Source organism: Aaosphaeria arxii (genome assembly GCF_010015735.1).
Source record: "Aaosphaeria arxii CBS 175.79 unplaced genomic scaffold BU24scaffold_4, whole genome shotgun sequence".
In the NCBI taxonomy this organism is placed as follows: Eukaryota; Fungi; Ascomycota; class Dothideomycetes; order Pleosporales; genus Aaosphaeria; species Aaosphaeria arxii.
The window spans coordinates 3,729,171-3,747,853 of record NW_022983477.1 but is presented as its reverse complement, the minus strand read 5'-3'; the positions used below and the strand labels follow the sequence as shown (position 1 = coordinate 3,747,853).

General features: G+C 50.8%; 4 protein-coding genes across 4 annotated transcripts; 1 reads left to right on the top strand and 3 right to left on the bottom strand.

The window, feature by feature from the left end:
• Positions 1 to 274: 274 nt before the first annotated feature.
• BU24DRAFT_492630 (uncharacterized protein) lies at positions 275 to 2,311 on the bottom strand (the record flags this gene model as incomplete). The annotated part of the gene is made up of 2 exons (XM_033533906.1): positions 275 to 1,898; positions 1,951 to 2,311. The coding sequence occupies 2 exons, from the start codon at positions 2,309 to 2,311 to the stop codon at positions 598 to 600; spliced, it is 1,662 nt and encodes a 553-aa protein (XP_033384903.1). The 3' UTR covers positions 275 to 597.
• Positions 2,312 to 2,979: 668 nt separating this feature from the next.
• Positions 2,980 to 6,458, bottom strand: BU24DRAFT_422925 (uncharacterized protein). Its single transcript, XM_033528110.1, has 2 exons — positions 6,237 to 6,458; positions 2,980 to 6,181 (listed from the first exon to the last, which is right to left on the bottom strand). The coding sequence occupies exons 1-2, from the start codon at positions 6,428 to 6,430 to the stop codon at positions 3,265 to 3,267; spliced, it is 3,111 nt and encodes a 1,036-aa protein (XP_033384902.1). The 5' UTR covers positions 6,431 to 6,458; the 3' UTR covers positions 2,980 to 3,264.
• Positions 6,459 to 7,022: 564 nt separating this feature from the next.
• On the bottom strand, positions 7,023 to 8,103 carry BU24DRAFT_422924 (uncharacterized protein). The gene has a single exon (XM_033528109.1). The coding sequence runs from the start codon at positions 7,741 to 7,743 to the stop codon at positions 7,210 to 7,212; it is 534 nt and encodes a 177-aa protein (XP_033384901.1). The 5' UTR covers positions 7,744 to 8,103; the 3' UTR covers positions 7,023 to 7,209.
• Positions 8,104 to 14,116: 6,013 nt separating this feature from the next.
• BU24DRAFT_204774 (ARM repeat-containing protein) lies at positions 14,117 to 17,775 on the top strand. Its single transcript, XM_033521864.1, has 6 exons — positions 14,117 to 14,160; positions 14,244 to 14,421; positions 14,500 to 14,662; positions 14,717 to 16,954; positions 17,007 to 17,116; positions 17,170 to 17,775. The coding sequence occupies exons 2-6, from the start codon at positions 14,371 to 14,373 to the stop codon at positions 17,410 to 17,412; spliced, it is 2,805 nt and encodes a 934-aa protein (XP_033384900.1). The 5' UTR covers positions 14,117 to 14,160; positions 14,244 to 14,370; the 3' UTR covers positions 17,413 to 17,775.
• The last annotated feature ends 908 nt before the right edge of the window (positions 17,776 to 18,683 follow it).

Here is an 18,683-nt window from a genome sequence, read left to right as displayed (position 1 = left end):
GGAAGCGTCAAAGCGGAATTCAAACCGTGGGGATGTCGTTCGTTGGAGGGAGGTGGAGGGAGGTGCGGTTGGATTGTGGCGTGGGGGGATGTGGGTTGTGGGTCGATGGGGTTTTTATGTGGGTTTTCTTGTGAGGAGGTGGAGATTTGGGAGGGGGTGTTTGGCTTGGTTGAGGGAGGGAGTGTGAGGAGGGGGTTTTTGTGGAGATTTGAGGGTTGGAGGATGATGTTGGGAGGTTGAGGGGGGAGGTTGTTGTATGTGTTCGTGTTTGATATGAAAAGTTATATCATGTTTTGTTTTGTAAGATTGGGAGTCAGAATGTAGTGGAATCGAAAGTATGAAGGAAAATCAATGGTATTTCTAAGTACGTGCATAGGGGCACCTTCCGTAGACTGCTGTATACGGCAGCAGTGTGAATGATATATCCGTGATACCACCCCCATCTCGGTAAATCTGGATATCATTCCAGGAACCTCCTCCGTGAGCAGGAGAGCAGTATTGTCGGTGACGATATGTATGCCACCATTGAAGTTGCGTTCCCAATCATAAAGTGTTTACTATCTCATTCATCCATCACTGACATCGTAGGCCAAGCCTTCAACCGAAGGTCTTGAACAGCCGTTCATTTCCTTCTTCCACATTCACCCCATTCTCCCGAATGAAGTCCAAAAGCCGATGCATTTGTGCTGCTTTGTGCAGGTCGGGCGGTGCTGCAAATTTGAGGACATCCGTATATGTCTCTTTCATTGTCTCGATGTAGTGGTGCATCGCTTTGCAATTACGGAAGCCGTAATCTTGACAAAGCAACTCCGAGGGCTTCAGGCTATCAGTCCTCAAAAACTGAACAAGTCTGTAAACGGATGGACGCTGTTCCTTGTGTGTATTCAGGAACTGTTTCAGGCCGGGGATGATGGTCTGAACGTAGGAGTATCCACAGCGATCCAGGATGGTAAAAAGGTCGTTGTTGTGGATGGATACCCAAAACATTGTGAACAGTTCTCTTCCTTTTCCTGTGCGTTCTCCGCATCTCTTGAAGAGGTGTTGATACATGTCCCCTAGGCTTTTCTCTTGCTGGGAGGTTTGACATAGGACGAAGCCGGCGTCGTAATGGCCCTCTTCCTCAGGTGGAGGATTGAGTCCTTGTAGAATGTAACCGAGGAGTTTTACCGCATTCTGCTTTGCCACTGGGAATATACGGAAGATTCCCGCATGTCTGTCCTTTTCCTCGAGGAAAGGTTTAACAAGTGACCTCATATTTTGGATTAACCCCACCGGGAGCTCTTCATACACTAAAGTTTCTCGTTGACTTTGTCTCGGACTATTCAGAGTCCAAAAGACACGGTTATGATCTGGGATCGTGCTACCGTAGGTCGATGGTGCACCCGGGTTGGTTCTTGAGCTCTGCCCCAAGGGCGACAAGCCTTGCGGCATTGCTGTCTTCTGATGCCTGATTCTCAATGATGAGAATCCGTCCAGACTTCTGGCAGCTCTGACACAGGTGTTAAAAATCAATTTTGGCTTCGCAAGAAGAACGATATGGGTCAATAACCGATCGAACACTTCGTCATCTTGAAAAAGATACCGGAGCTGCAAAGCTCCGTCCGTAACTATCGTAAATGCCTCTTGGACAATATCTGCGAGGTGGGGTTTCTGGATATGTCCTTTCACAATGCTGGAGACTCCGCGCTCAAGTTCGAGTAAGCTGGTGATTAAATCGGCTTCGTGCTTCAGCAAGAGATCGACGTCGACTCCAGCTCCTCGTGCACTAAGCGCATTCAGCTCATCCATAGCTTCATCAAATCGTTTGTCCAATTGAGGTAAAATAGCGTTCAACCTTTCACGAAAACATTCGAAAGTTATTACCTTGAGCTTCTCCTTCGCGGCATCAGTTCCTTTGCCTTCCCATCGTCAGTGAAACGTCTCTAAGCGAAAAACCCTCAATACACTTACCAGTGACTGCAGAGGCAATGCCCCTCAGCGCGACCTGCAAGTCCGCCAAAATCTTCTCATATCGCCGTTCTTCAAAACGGCTCTCGCCCTTTATGAGTAGCAGTGCCCGCTGCTGTCCCCCCTCCCGGGTCAGCTTAAGACTGACCCCGTCCTTGGTATTCCCACAGGCGACCTTTTCTGCGATCGCGAGCTCAAAGCGAGCTCTGAGAGCTCTTAGATCCGCTTCGTTTTCTAGAAGCGTTTTGGACTCATCGACGATGGTGTCTAGGCCATCTGTGGTGAAACTGTCGACGTTGTGTTTGTTTTCTCGCACTTCACCTGTACGGTGAGTGCTGGGTTTTGTCTTTGGAGCGCCTGCCATGGTATGGTGATGGCAAAGGAAATTTGGTTTTAATGAGCTGATGCAGATGGCGTGGGAACCTGCAGACTAAACAACCGTTCGGTAGGTTAGGCTTCGAGGTGATTGCGGGCTTCGGCGGGCCAGTCGACACAGCGTCTCGGTGCTTGAGGTTGGCAAGTAAGATAAGATTGTGTGGTGGATGAGAAGCAGAAGCAGAAGCAGGAGGAGGAGGAGAGGAGGGGGAGAATAATGAGAAAAGGAAGAAAGAGAAGGAGAAGAAGAACAAAGATAGATCCAAACTCTGCTCGCTGAGAACCGCTCTCACTTCACGAGCAGGGCCTGTTTAATCTCAGAGACCTTTGGCTCAGATCAAAGTCTGGGTTGAAGTAAAAGGTGTGGTGAAGGAGAGATCGAAAGTCTCAACCAGCGCAAGCTGCAAAGCAACCTTTTATGTCGACGTGAAAGTACGATCAAGCAATGAAGTGTGGTGGAAGAAAGATCGGGGGTTAGTGAGGTGATATGGGGCCTTTATAGCCCATTATCTCGTGAAATTACCGGCTATGAGGGTTAGAAGCTCGGAAATGGAGCGGTGAAGGAGTGATTGCGTTGAGTTCGACAAACGGCGAATAGTCCTGTATGGAAGGTTGATCACGTTGGTACTGGACAGATGGCATGAGCATGTAATGGAACGATGGAATCATATTAGGGAATCTGCATAATGAAAGCGAGCTGCTTAGGTCGCGAATCGACGAGGGCGATACTGGCTTACTATCTAGAATACGCCTACGCTTTGCATGCAACGGTGTAACACATGCTGCGTAGATGGGGGATTTTGAACCCTTTTTTTTGGATGGTCTACTGAGGACAAGATTCAGGTACTTTTGGTACTAGATGTCATGTATCTACATGGATAATACAATGACATAAATGATGAGAGGACGAAGGAGGTAGGACACGAAAGGAACAGTGCCCATCTACCATCCGAAAACTTCGGCTACGCTTATGAAGCTCATCCGCGTACCTACAATGGCGACGAATATTGCTACGAAGTCCACGGCAAGTAACACGAGCGCACCAACCATAAAGCGAGGGCTGAAGATGCGATAAAGCATCAGATGTCTCCTCAGGTGCCCTGCCCACATGGTGGTGGCAAGGTTGATGACTGCGTAGAAGAGGAGGTGTGTACCAACGGCCTTTGCGACGTCGCCGAGGAGGCCGCGCTTCTTGGGAGGCTGTTTCCAGAGCACGACGGCGGGCACGGCAATCGCGCAGAGAATCTGTGCGCCGAAGCTGTTGAGGATGATCAGGACGGGAGTCCAGGGGTATTTGATGGTGCGGAGGGGGATGAAGGCGGATTCCCATTGAACGCTGGCAATGGTGGCTTGGTGGCCTGTCTTGAAGAAATGGAATGAACCCAGAAGTCCGAGGACAATGGGCCCGATGGGGGAGTCGGAGAGTTTGTTGGTGTCGATGATTTCGAGGAGGGAGAAAATCTGCCATGTTGCGACGGCGATTGCACCGGCGCCCATGGGCTTTTGAACGAGACTGATTGCCAAGAACCACATAGTGATGAGGAAGGCATACCGGGAGCCGTGGACGTTAGAGTATCCCAAAATGGTAATTGCGGATGAGCCGCCGTCTGCGACGATCTGCTCGCCAGGTTTCACAGCCTCACGGGCTTTTGTCTCAATAGTGAGGAAAGGCTTTGCCCATGTAAAGGTTGAGTAACCAAACGCTACGGCAATTGCAAGCGTGATTTGTGCTATTATGACTTTGGTAGTCTTAAGAACCTCACCGTAGCCTGGATACCAATCACCATCGTCGGCAGCATCTAAGGTCCAAAATGCTGCACTGAGGAGGAGCCCAAAGCGGAGTGCGATGTCTAACCAGGTGATAGCTGATCCTTGGAAGTTGCCTGTATTCTCGTAGTAAGAGCGAATGAAGCTTGGCAACAACAATGCTACAGCGAATGGGATTGCCAATTGCCATGTTGCTGAGGTTGAAGAGGTAGCGGATGCATAGTATGTGGACTTGCAATACGGCATTTGTTCTTCTCGACATAGACGTGACATCGAAGCAAGCCTAGTGAGGACGATGAAGAGAATTGAGTGATAGCATCCAAGCGCCCGATCAATGTTGTTTTTCTGTCGTATGGACGACAGTGTTGCCAGAACACCGAAGGTCGTGAGGAAATGGAGAAGGATCTCATCTTCCCAGATCGTGAAGGAATTGGCAGCAAAACCCGCTGACAATGCAAGTGTGAAGATGATACTGATCCATGACCAAATCGAAGACGGAATTGGGAGTATAAGTCGGCGCCTAATGTACCAGAAAGCGGTAGCGACCCCAAGGAGGCTGCCTACGGCTGTCGAGAAAACCACGACGTGGTCACGAGAAAGGTCTGGAGCTGCGAAGGTAACACCTACACCAGCACCAGCACCGACCAAAGTGCCAACAGCGCCTCGAATCAGCAGAGCCGGTGTAAGCTCAGTTCGGTCTCCATCCAAGCCGCGAGAATAGATACCAAGTGTGATCAGGGTGAAGACAAGTATTGTGACTCCATTCAACATTCTCGGTACATCAAATCTTGCCCACAAAGCGCGGCAAATGCTGAGAGTTTCGCTTTGATATGCTTTGAAACTCTCGTAGATCGATCTTTGATGATCACGACTAGCTCTCCCATTTCTCATCAACAGGTCCCAGCCATCATTGGCAACGGTCCATAGCTTCAAGGAGCTTGCCCTGGTGCTTTCGTCTTGTCCACGTGCAAGAGCATATTCAAACTGATAGCGTTGAATCTGTGCTGACACCAACCGATTCACATTGGCCAAAGTTTCGTAGTCCTCTCCTTGAGCTCCAATGAAGGCCTCTTCAATTGGGGTGCCAAGGTTGTTGAAAGGCACTGGCAAACCGAGTAAGAGGGAAAGGGTGGGAACCAAGTCGATCTGTCCTACCGGCCTTTCCTTTGCTGTCGCCGGCGGGATCTTATTTGCCGGAGAGCTGCGACCAAAGACTCCTTTCTTGGAATACATCCAAAGTGCGGCCTGGATCTCATCATCAGACTCCCCTCCATGGTCGCCTTTCGAATCCATGCCATGATCACCCATAACAACAAGCAGAGTATCGTCGTCAATGTTGGCTATCATCTTTCGAATCGTTTCGTCCATCTGGTTTAACTTTGCTGTCATCGCAGGGTGATCCGGTCCGTAACGGTGGCCTGCATGGTCCACTCCAAGGTAGTGGCCAATGATTACGTCCCACTTGCTCGCATTGGAGGGTTGCATGAGGGGGAAGATGTGCTCAGTAACACCATTATCGACGGTATGCAGGTCCCAGACATTGAACGAATCATACGCATGTGTAAGATTGGGCTCGAAGTAGTCAGGGAAAAGCGCATGCCACGTATCATCACCTAGATGAACGATTCTTTTGCTGGCATTGCGCAATTGCGCCAGCAGATTATCCTCGTCGATTGCGTTTCCTGCGAAGTTTGAACCTGCATCAACGAACGTTGGAAGTGTTCCCGTTGTAAGTCCCTTCAATCGTTGCAATGTGGTTGTTGGTGGATCGGCAATGAACGGTAGCAGGAACGCATTCTGGGGCTGCGTGACGGCTGTGTCGTAAAGAACGGGGAGTGCATTATGGAAATGTTGCGGTTGTTCGCCCGCGGTAGGACGGAAGGGTACTGTGAAATCGTAACGTAGTGCGTCTATGAGGATAACAATTGCTTTGTCGAATGTCTTAGGATGCCAGCATCCTGACTCGGAGGAGCCGGAAGTGTAAGATATCAAGTCTATCGGTGGAACATCGCATTCCGACTTCTGATCGAGGACCAAGCGGGTGAGGAGGAAGCCACTTGTGAACAGGTATATGCCTAGGACATGGAGTAGACTGATATCGAGTTAGCATTGGCGCGAAGTGATTATTGAAGTTGACTTTGGCTCACAGTATCCAAGAGAAAAAAGCTACTATAATGCCATGCGCAGCCTTGAAGTGAACTTCTCCTTGCTTGTTGGCTGCCGCAGCATTCCCCACTGTTGGCTTGAGACCTTGCGATTCCTCCTTCTCCTTCTGCGCTTTTGCCTTTGCGAAGGCCGCGGCTAGGCCTTCGTAGGAGGGCAAAGGCTCTTCTCCATCCATTGGAAATATCTACGAGCCAGGATGCATAAGATGGATGTTACAATGAGCTACTAGCAAGGTGCTCTTCTACCATCGCAGTCGGTTTTAGGTTTCGCCGCTCCGGCGCTCCGGCGTTCCGCCATAGCAATTCTGCTTTAGGCATTTTCTCCTCGGACTTGTAGCGGCTATCGACCAATAGTTCCATTTGGTCAGTCCGAAAGGACCAGTAGATCTGTTTATCAACAAACCATTGATGACGATGACGCGTATAGAGTGGAAAGGTTTGTGCGCATGGTAGCGCAATGAAAAATTTCCTGCTTCGCGATCGATAGTCATGTGAGGGCAATACAGGTACGAGTCAACATCAGAACAGTCATAACGTTCGATAGAAACAAATTTCTTGTTTAAAAGGCTTGTATTGCATCCGTTGCTGCAGAGTTGCAGTTGGAGTTGAGGACGTATCATACATTAGAAAATAGAAGCTATATAAGAGGACATAACCTCAGGGGACTGGTCCGACGTGCTGGTACCAATCATCTCCAGAAATGTACAACAGGCCAGAGCCTATACCCATGCGAATATTTCGAGAGCCACCAGTCGACAATTCGACAATGGGTAGAGAAGATATGATAAGGATGACTGAACACAAATGAGTCGTCACCAAAACAGTCGGGTCGTAGCCAAGCGGCTTATGTAGTGTGCGTGGAAGATAATACAAAAGATTGTGCTGGGGTTTGGTGGGCAGCTGGTCAATGGCGGCGGTTAGGAAGAAGGCGTTTTGTGTGTCGGGTTGACACAATTTAATAGTAGTCCTTGTCGCACTTCTCTTTCAGTCCGCCCATGCGATCGAGATCAAGCGAGTCAAATCGATCTGATGAGTGCCGCTGGTATGGTGGAAGGTCCTCCTGCAGAGGCTCCAACCCGACGCTGTGGTCTCCGACGCGGACAACGACAACCCTTCCAGACTGTCGCTTACCTGCATCATCCACCTCGTCGGGGAAGGTAATTCGAATCTCGGGAACGGGGCTTGCGGGAGGGCTGGATGAGTTGGCCATAAGATCTTGCTTTTCCTGGATAACAAGGTGGGATTCGCGTTTGCCGTAAGTCGACGTTGTGATCGTCAGTCGTCGAGCATTCGGCTGTCGTTTCTCGTGCAAAGGTAGTTCTGCCTGCCTCTGTTGGTTGCGCATGTACCTGAGGAACATGAGAGCTGCAATGGCAAGCAACCCGATAGTGACCAAGACCACAATTGAGACAACCAAGGGGAAGATCACCGAGTCTGATCCTCCAGAGACATCGGTTCCGCGCACAACAAGGATGTTGATAGTACTCATAGTTGGGGTTTTCGGGGATGTTACAGTCGGTCAAGTGTGTTTATGGATGCGTTACAGTTGGCGCGGTCGTTATAGATTAATCGATTAAGGAGCGTATAAGCTGGTTCCATATTAGCTACTGGCGACCGATTCACGAATTGCATCATCATCTCCGGCATAATGGCAAGTTGAAGATTGAGGAGCAGCAGCAGTAGAGGTAATTGGAACTTCAAACTGCCTTGGCGGAATGTACTCGAGGAGAGAAGGCGACGCACCTTATCAGGGATAGGCAATGGCCACGGTCGGTCGGGTTTGCAAGGAGTGAGTGCGGTGATGTGATGTGAGGTCTTAGATGGCCGGAAAGAATGGATGCAGACGCACAGCTGAATGAGTGAAGCTGGTGTCGCAAAGGAATGAATGTGAGGAGGGTTTGAGGGTCGAGAGCGCGCAAGGCGTTGACGATGGAGGTAATGATGGTGGAGAAAGGAAGGGAAAAGGGAAGAAGAGGAGCGACACGGCGAGCAAGGAGAAACGGTCGTATTCATCAAGGATAGCAGCAATCAGGTTCAATCGCCAGGTTTGGTTTGGTTTGCACTTTGGGTGGGGAGCTCGGGCCATGAACGGTTAGAATGAATTTAGAATGAACGCGTCGTTAGCGCACCAGTCGGAGATGAGGATGAGGAGGACGAGGCTCTCACCCCTTCAAGGCCCTTCACACTTTAACCTCATCCTTCCTCTGAAGCGCTTGCACCATTCCCCAATACGTTCTTCGCCAATACCCCTTCAATCCAATGAGAGCACTCTGCTGCGGAACTGGGTCAGAGGGAATGTGATCCTTCGTCTTTCTATAAACACCAACCTGCATCCATACACCAACTCTACTCCCTGTGAGGCGGTTATTGAGTACCTGACCTAGGTACTAGTTAAGCTGACCTCCTGGACACAAAATCCTCTGTCGCTACCGTTGTGGCGCAATCCACAGAAGCAGAAAAGCGCAATTCGCCTCCATACGTATTCGACTTGGTCGACGACGGTGTGTGCTGATCAACGAAGCCGTCGTGTGGCCTACGAGTAGGTGCAAACGCTGCAAATGAAGTGTCGACAGGGGTCACGGCAAGGGAAAACAGCCCATGACCGCGTGCTCATAGCAACAGTTTGTGAGCGAGGACAGGGGAGCAGCCGAGCAGGGTGCGGTGCTATGAGTATGCCCAGACTGCGCTCGGGGGATTGCCATCGAATTAGGCACACCCTCGAGATCTCGAGTCTCGACTCCTCGAGTCGTCTGGACACTGCTGGCACGCGAGCATCGACCTGGACGAGGCCGCTCCCCCAGATATAAACGACAATGCGGCCTGCCCACTGCTTTAAGCTTACCCTCTCGCGAGACCTGCAATGTTTTGCATTCTGTCATGACATCAATGTTGCTACTTTGATTTGAGACGAACTGTGTACGTGCGACCGAACAGTCGCAGCAACGTCGGCTTCTGGTTCTTCCGCCAGCAGATGCCCCTTTGCGCTGACAGCTGACAAGGCGGTTGTGTGGAGAAGTCGCCTGCGATCATGCTTCAGGCTCAAAAATAATGTGGGCTCAGGCATGCTCAAGTAATGCGACCGGTCTCCCGAAGCCGTGTACTGTGTACTGTGCCGCCTGCTTCCTGTGCTATCTACGGACTCGCCTGAGCGCTTGCGTTTGTGTTTGCACAGTGAGTTTCGACTCTCGAGTCCGTCGCTTAGTCTGGGTGTGTATACGATCTGCGCCCAGCGCTACGGATTCGCGATTCTCCATTCACGTAATTTGCAGCCTGGGTGTGCATAGTATGATGTCTTGACAAACGTAAACAACGGACAATTGCCTTGAGGCCTCACTCCAGTACTCACTGTCAGCTGTTTCAATGTCGAAAAATATTCGCGATTGGCCTTGATGTTTCGACGTTGTTACGCCGTTGCTCGCATATTTGCTTTTACTCGCTCTGTAGCGCCCGGGATTCAAGGATGGTCACGTTGTGACGACGCAGGCCCGGAAGCTATTCTTCCCAGAGCCAAGTCCGCACAAGAGCATCCGAAGCACTGCTTGGACCACTGTGCATCTCAGATCTGTGACAAGCCTCTCTTGTGCCAGATATCTCTCGCGCTTCTAGAAGCAACTCCCACAACGTTGAAGAAAGATTTGAATTATGCTTAACAGGCAGGAAAACATTCTGACACACGTCTCCGATATGCAACTCGACTCGTAGCTTCTGTTGATTCATCGCTCTAGGCGAGCATATTGGCGATGTGGTTTGAAGCTTGTGTTGGGCTTCACGTCAGCCTCTGCCAAGACGAGATTCGGAAACGGTATGCTCTCCCAATTAGCAACAGGAGGCGTTATTTTGGAATCCAAAAGCTTTGCACTACGGCAGAAGGTGCCCGTCCCAGTATGACAGAGGCCAATAATCCAATAATGGCGGCGATTGTTCAAAGCATCTCCTTCGGCTCAGAAGCGCACCAACGCAGTGGAACTTGAGTACAGAGTGGAGGTCAACCAATCTTTGGTTCACTAGAAACAGTAGCCCGGATCACTATTTCGATCATCTACCTGGGTAGGGAGTCACAGTCAATGTGCTGCTGACCAAAAGTCGACACCCAAAAAAGCGACAATCAATCGCTGGGCCTGCAACTGTGATCGACAAGCTAGGGCAGGGCTCCCCAGAGGATTTCGCACCATTGCTTTTCCCCAATGTTCAAGGCTCAAATCAGCGGTTTCAGCGTGCTCTAAGGTACGGCAACCAGAGACATCGCCACATTGAAAAGCACATTCAACAAATTCATGCCCCGGGACGCTGATGCCTCTCGCAACTTAGGTATGTACGTGTACAGAGCAGTGGGGATGCACATGATCTAGACGATGTGGATCCACATGAATGCATTCTCTCAACAATGCGTTTGTTCGGGACAGATATCGATAGGATGACGAGATGACGAGATTCTCGAATGCACACATGGTGCGTTGGGGTTGGCTGCCCTTCCTGGGGCCCTTAGGCTTTAGCCCCTTCAATTAAGATCCAAACAAGGCGCGAGTCGGAGCAAAGTGTTTGGTGAGCGGGTATAGGGCCCAGGCGGTGATGAATGAGGCCACGAAAAGAGGTAGCATATACTCCGCAACCGTTGCAGTACCCTACGCATGACCGTATTCATCTATGAGGTTCGTGCGCAGGAATATATCTATCTACCCAGTGTTTGAAAGGGCAGACGGGCGGTGAATCGTGAAGAAGTGGACCGGAGCAGAGGAGCTGGAAGCAGACAAGTGACGGGGCCGGAAATCGGCATGGGGCTGTGAAACGCTCCCAGGAAAGAGCAGTTATCAATATTCGGTAACCATCTATCCAGGTGCACCGTACGGTACGCAATTGCGACTTGGGAGCATCTAGGTGATGAGCGAAGCTGCGCGGTGGGCATGCAAAGCGAGGAGAGGAGAATGTCTCAGCTCTATTCATGAATTGAGTTTGAGGCATCCAGATCGACGAGGTCTGTCGCTTTGAAACACGACACCCCGGCCGGATCTCCAGGGCAGACTCCTGTCCTTCTTGGCAGACGAGTGGTGGATACGATTGGAGGCGGAGAGCATTGGCAGGAGGCGTCTCTCCGCTGCGAGGTGGAGCCCATAACGGTTACGGAACAGGGCAAGGGAGCATCAGCGTAATGTCATGACTTACTGTTGGAATAGGTACTATTCTTACCCGACATCGAATCTGTGGTCCGCAGGCGCAGGTCCAGCCGACGATTATCGCCCCGCTCAACGATAAAAAAAGGAACGGGGGAATGTTGAAGATGTTTGCAAAAAGAGAATGGCTAACTATGGTAACGAGAGAGTTTTACGTTGATGTACTCCGTACGACCAGAAGGAGAAGAGCAGAAGGCGTAGAATTCATGGCTCTGGGACAGGTAGCTAATCAGAGAGAGGCAGACTAACGGAAGGAGGAATGATTAGGGGTCGGGAGTTAGGGCACAGGACCCTGCGGCAACGGGACAGGACAAGAGATTCGAGAATCTGTCTAGTGAATGAGGATTGAGGGATTGTTTAGATTAGGGCTGGGGACAAGAGAGCTAAGACGGCACCATTGAGCGACGATGGGATGTGATGACTGGGTGGATGTGCGGGAGAAGGGCGACACTAGGAGGAGACGAGTTAAGACGGTGAAGGGAGAACGCGGACAATTCTGTAGTGCGGAACCTTAGCGTGTAGATCCTCTTCTTCTATCCATACCATACTGGGCTGGCTATACCGTAGACTGCAGTTCTATATCACACTGGTAAACTGTAACTTGAACCCATGATCCTTATCCCATATCCCATATCCCATAATCCCCAAATGATAGTTTATCAATAGTGAGTGATTCACATTCGGGTTCGGCTGCTTCGGCTTCAACTTTTGAATGTGACTCTTTGAAATGCAACATTTCGAACCGGACTACTGGACTGGTTACTGACCACTGCAGCCTATATCGTCATGATGTTTGGATGTATTGCTGAACTCAAAAAGTCCATCCTTTCCCCCCCCTCCCTTTACTCTTTTCTCACTAGCCCACGTTTTGGTAGACCCAAGGCACCAAGGTAATCAAACAAATTCTCCGTAACTTTGCCTGGTTGCTTCGCCTTGCCCGTTTTCTGTTACAACGAGTGACTACCACTAATTGGGTAGATGGTAGTGATGTGTTCTGTGTACCTACTTCCGTCTACTGTCTACTGTGTTCAGTGTATGTGTATGCTACTGCTATACAGCAAGTGTGTATGTGTGTGGATGCGTATGATGTACCCTTCGGAGATGCCCCTTGCCCTTGTCCTTGCCCTGGTCCACAATGCTCTACTCAGTCTACTGAGCGACACTTGGTTACCATGATTCTTCTCGACTACCTCTGCCTCTACCGAGTACCACTATAACCTCTTCCACTGTCATCTCTCCATCAATCTTTCTCTTCCTCTTTCTCACTTTCCCTCCTTCTTCCATTCTCCACCCACGCTCGGAGGGGACGTTTCAATAAACGTTGAGCCCCCTGTTCATCAGTTTGCTTGTTCACCTGCAGTGCCAATACCTGGTAACCAGGTTCAATTCGAGATACTACCTCGGAGCAGAGGAGTCGTTGAATTGGTCCTCTTCATCGTTCTGTATATCTCTTTGCATTTTTTCCTGACTCGGACAGGATAGTCACTGGTATTAGCATTGAACCGTGGGAGCCATTATCGGATTGGACCTTTGGGGGAGGAATGCGACTGAGTGCCATCTAGTGGTTCTCGCCCCAACGCTTTCGCCTACCGGTAGACTGGCTGGCAGTACGAAGTCCACCCAGTCCAGTCCATCAAGTCCATCAAGTCCACCCCGTCCAGCCTACATATGAACCCCCCGGCCTGCCCTGCCTGCCCTGCCCTCACCTACATTTAACCCTCCCGCACTACCCACCCGCTACTCCCTCACTACTGTGTACTGTGAACTCAGTGCTCACCCACCAACACTACCACCACTACTACTTCATCTTGCATCCATTTGCTCCCACACTTTGTCTCTTACTTCCTTTCCCTTCCCCAATTACTTCACGACATACGAGAAATAGCATACAGTGTACACTACGCCATTTACCGTACACTCTCTTCCTTTCCATCTACAATTCTATACCCTCGCCGCCTTCTCCCCGTCCCCATCTTCTTCTTCGCCGCCGACGCCTCCGCCGCCGCCCCAATCATCACCATCCTCACCAGCATCGTCACCACCCACTACCACTTCCACTACCTCTCCCACTACCATAAAATCAACACTACCGACTACCAACTACCTGTCCTCTCCTTCCATCGTTCACTCTTCTATCCTACCGCTGGTCGCTCTTAACCGCTTCCATCGTCGCTGCGCATTCGAGCGCCGTCCCTTCCGCCGCGCGCGCACTCTCTCTCGCATCCGCATCCACGCGCACACACTCGCGCACACCCACGCAACACAGACAGGAAAGCTCCTACCCTTCCTTCATAACCAGTCATTCACCCTTCCTCGCCCCTCCATCTCTCTTCCTCTTCCACTCTTCTCTCAAGGGCATCTAGGGCATCTCCCCATTCCAGCATCGATCCCAGTCTGTCGCCCTTGCTTCGCTCGACCGCTGGCCTCCAGGTGTTGCAGCACCCACTGATGCGTTCCCCCGCCTCGCGACACCACTTCTCCCACCTTAGCATGCACACTGGATAGATCTGTCCATCGAACATTACACGAAATTCTTCCAAGGGGTGTGCCGGTGAACCTGCACATATCAACCCTCCCTCCTTCCTTCCGCCATCTTCGGCGGCCTACTCCCTTCGCTCACTCTTGTACCATACCCACCACCTGCGGTCTGCTCCTACATCCACATCCACACCCACGTCCACAATTGTATCCTCCTCTTACTTTCTAATACCTCGTCACTCTTGCAGCATAACCACTCGGTACGTACGCCCCAACTTTGGTCCAATGATGCGCTACCTGCACGACTCCCGAATTTGTTTGGATGCTGACGCCTGGAATTTAGTTGAGCTGTCCAACCCAGAAATAAGCAACCCCGCCGCCCTACATTTACTCCCACATTGCGCTTCCCCAGCGCCCACATCCTCAAATACACACATAAAGATTTACAGATAGACATTTGCTGCTACACAATGGATACCACATCTAGCGTTGGTGGTCGCACTATGGCTATGACGAATAATGTGGGTCACGCATCCTCCTCCGCATTCTCATCATCATCACCGCCACTTCCCAGACAATTTCTGACAGTCTCCAAACAGGGTCGCGCTCGTGAATACTCCGGCGGAGTACAGCTCAATGGCGTCGAAAGCGAACGACAGTCTCATTCCACACTGGGCTGGGGTCATCCTAGCATCTGGGGCAACAGCACCACAATAGGCTCCGGCTTCGCCCAAGGCGCCCGAGACAACACCCGACCGCGTGGTACGTTTGGCACGCATACGTCAATACAGGCACGTTCCGCTCACCAGCCGGCAGAGAATAGTACATATCTAGGGGCAACTGCATCTTCGAATGCTCTTGAAGGCAAGACAGGGTCAGGCTCGCTCGTCCCTTCTTCCGAGTCTGAGAGTTGGACCACCCGCTCTCCATGGCGGGACAGCACAGCTGCGAGTAAGCCACATGCTCGAAGCTCCGGCGTGTCGCCAGCGCGGAAGAGGTCGATTGCCCACGCGCAGCCTGGTCAGCAATACACCGACCCCTCGTCCGCCTTCTTTCTTCCCAGATCTGTCATAGGTCCCATAACAACAGTGTCAAAACCAGCTCTCGACCCCACGACCGGAAACTTCACCTCTACACGCACTGTTGATCCTTCGATCTCCAGCAGCTTTTCCAACTTTGCATTCTCAGAGCCAACTTCTCAGCGTCCTGAGCCTTCCACTTCCAATGGGTCCTGGGACAACGCATCGGTGCATTCTCCTAACGATGATAGGCGAAGTGTAACGGACTTCTACGGCACCACCAGTTCGACGCCTTCGAGAAGTGGCAGCCTTCCACCATCCCGCCACGGTGACCCCACACAGCTTTCCCAATCTGGCGATAATTTTAGCAGATACGCTCATGGTAACCGGCAACATTCCTCCTTCTCTCACGCCAATGGTCGCGCCTACCAAGAGCGAAGCGGGTCAATCCAGAGCGATGGTCTACAATTACTCGGTCGCCTTAGCCTGGAGCAAGAGCACGAAACTCCTGGATCGCACAGGGCCTCCATCAGTGTGAATGGCCCTGGGCTCGGTCGGCCTGGCAATGACTTGGCCTACTCACGCGACAATTTTGCCGACATGAAACAGGATGAAAATGGATTCGTGGGTGTCAACAATTTCGTACCGGAAGGCTTTCCAAATGGCATCAATGATGCTACTACTGCACAATATGGTGCTTTCCGCTTCGACAGTCGTAGCGCCCCCAACGGAACAGCTGCAAAGCAAAGCCCATTCTATTCTCACAGTGGCACCCCACCCGCTTTCGATCATCTCTACCCTTCCCGCGGTGAGCAGGTGCTCTCGACTGGAAACAACTTTGCCCTTGTAAATAGCAAATTGGCGGGATTCCAGCAGCAACAGGAGCGGCGCAACTTCGCACCCAATCCTTACCCACAGCAAGGCTTCCACCCTTTGCTCCCCCCACAAAGCCGCCAATCCTATGGCTACGCAGTCGCACTTCAGAATGGCTTTCCGTTGCATCCCATGGGACCCAACATTCAGATGTCAATGATGCCTCAGATGGTAGCTGTGATGGAGCCGCCCAAGGCTCCGCGGGAGCATCATCATCACCAGCAGCAGCAGCAGCAGCAGCAGCAGACTGGGGAGTCTTTGATGAGCAAGTGTCTGTGGGACTATCGCCAGAGTAGCAAGAGCGGCACTCGCAAGTACGATTTGAAGGATATCTACGACCACGTCGTTGAGTTCAGCGGCGACCAGCATGGCTCAAGGTTCATCCAGTCCAAACTCGAAGTCGCCAATAGCGATGAGAAGGACCGTGTTTTCCGGGAGCTTCAAGGCGACTCCCTGCAGCTTATGCAGGATGTCTTTGGCAACTACGTGATCCAGAAGTTCTTTGAGCACGGCGACCAGACTCAAAAGCGCATCCTTGCAAATCGCATGAAGGGGCATGTTTACCATCTCTCCATGCAAATGTATGGCTGCCGTGTTGTACAGAAGGCCCTTGAGCACATCCTCACAGACCAACAAGCCTTGCTTGTGAAGGAACTGGAAAAGGATGTTCTTGCCTGCGTCAAAGACCAGAACGGCAACCATGTCGTGCAAAAAGCCATCGAAAGGGTCCCCTTTGAGCATATCAAGTTCATTGTCGAAGCATTCAAAGGACAAGTCGGGACGCTTTCGGTCAATGGTTATGGATGCCGGGTCATTCAGCGCATGCTCGAATTCGTGCCGGAGCCTGCACGCCGATTCATCCTGGTCGAGTTGCGTGCCGAAGGTTCAAAGCTCATCACCGACCAGTATGGAAACTACGTTGCCCAACATGTCATCGAGCACGGAACAGGTGAAGACAGCCAGGTGTTCATTGATCTGGTTACCAACGACATCCTTCTTTATTCGAAGCATAAATTCGCTAGCAACGTTGTCGAGCGCTGTCTCGTGTGCGGAACTGATGCTCAACGTCGGGCTATCTCGCTCCGAGTCACAGCCAAGAATGAGCGTGGTGAATGCAACCTGAAATCGCTCATCAGAGATAATTACGGCAATTACGTGATCCGTAAGATTCCATGATCCCTTCCCGACAAGTATTCTCGACTAACAATCAGCAGAAAAAATCCTCGAGACTCTGTGCGAAGAAGATTGGCATGAATTTGTCGCCATCCTAAGGCCCGAGATGGAGGAAGCCAAGAAAGTCATCTCAGGGAAGCAAGTTGTCCAGGTGGGTTGAATCAGTAGCTCATCGCTTATACTACCATGCTAATTCGCATCTAGATCGAGAAGAAACTCCATCGCTTCGACCGTGTGGACAGTGTTTCATCCACGACCCCCCAGCTCAGTTCCATCAGCTCCGTAACTGACGACGTTCCCGTCCTCACCAGCGAGTCCCAGTCTCCTCAAAGCACCACCATGCCCCCGGACAATCTTAGCACCATCGGCGAATCTCCACACAGCGTCGCCTCGATTTCGGACAAAGCCCTTCCCACTTCCAGCGTTCAGATTGTGAACGATTCTTAGTACATATATACCACATTTCCACAACCGGGTCCATTCGTACGCGTATTATATCACCTGTTTCGGTTTTCCCTCTGTTCTACAGCATCCATGGAATATGACCGGACGGCGTCGGTTGTTTTAGTTCCATCACTGCCTTTACACGGATTGGAGCATGTTCTATACCACATACTTAGCCTTTTCCTTTCGACATTCGATCTTTCCTCTCTTTTGTTGTTTCAATTTCGATGTTTCCTAGTTACCTGCTCTGTTGCCTTTCACCATTACATATTTGACTTTCTTCCCATTCTTGTACGGCGTCCATCGTCATCATCACCAGGGTTATTCATTCTGCGCACAAAAAATTCGGAGATATGACGACATGTGTCTCTCCTCTTCCCTCGGCATGTCGAGAGTACGAAATTTACGATTGTTATTGATGGCGCGAATCTAGGCCGCCCCCGAAAAGAAACGGAGCCACGGCCATGGGCACACACAGTTAGCGATGCACAAAAAAGCTCGCATCTCCCCTTCTCACCATCTCGGGAAGTGGCGAGAGTGGGGATCGATGAGCAATGTCATACTACGGGCGTTGACGAGTTCTCTGTAGACATCCTGTTTATTTGTTTGATTCTGTTTTTTTTCTCTCTCTTCCTTTCTTTTTTCTCATTGTTCGGTGTTGTAACTTGCGTGCACTTCACACACACAAACAGGGACAGGTTTTATCCATAGATGGTACGTGTGGATGAATGGAAAGTGTCCTTAGGAACTCAGTAATGAGGACTTCGATGGATAGGATGGGGATCGCGCCTGGCCGGACTTTTGTAAGGCAGGGCTGCGATGGATGGGATGGGGATCGCGCCTGGCTGGAATTTTGTAAGGCAGGGCTGCGGATGCTAAGTCATAGAGAAATCTCCCCATCGACTGTCGTCGTCCTCATCATTAGCTGTAATAATCATCAATCAACCATGATTACATGAATGTGCTTTTTGTGCTCTGGTCTTGTGATGTTTGCTTTGAATACGTCAAGGATGAGGAATGGCGAGTTAAGATGTTTGGCCTTGTGATGTCGTGAGGGTAGATGCCTTGATATTGGGAAATCATGAACAGAACCGACCTCTCTTCACATTTCCCAAATGCTTAGTACAATTCGAACCAGATACATAATCACAACGTCAAGAAGTCATATCTACATAACCAAAACCTCCTCGCGCCTCCCCCATCTCTCCTCTCTTTTCTCGTTGACTGCAATCTCCGTGAGTATAGAGAAACGACAGCAACTATGAAGTGGTATA

Bases quoted from the DNA above. Each gene is read 5' to 3' on its own strand.
- BU24DRAFT_422925 (XM_033528110.1), bottom strand. From the start codon at position 6,430: ATGGATGGAGAAGAGCCTTTGCCCTCCTACGAAGGCCTAGCCGCGGCC. The intron at 6,182-6,236 runs GTGAGCCAAAGT...ACTCGATATCAG, and splicing joins GCTTTTTTCTCTTGGATACT to TCTACTCCATGTCCTAGGCA.
- BU24DRAFT_422924 (XM_033528109.1), bottom strand. From the start codon at position 7,743: ATGAGTACTATCAACATCCTTGTTGTGCGCGGAACCGATGTCTCTGGA.
- BU24DRAFT_204774 (XM_033521864.1), top strand. From the start codon at position 14,371: ATGGATACCACATCTAGCGTTGGTGGTCGCACTATGGCTATGACGAAT. The intron at 14,422-14,499 runs GTGGGTCACGCA...GTCTCCAAACAG, and splicing joins CTATGGCTATGACGAATAAT to GGTCGCGCTCGTGAATACTC. The intron at 17,117-17,169 runs GTGGGTTGAATC...ATTCGCATCTAG, and splicing joins CAGGGAAGCAAGTTGTCCAG to ATCGAGAAGAAACTCCATCG.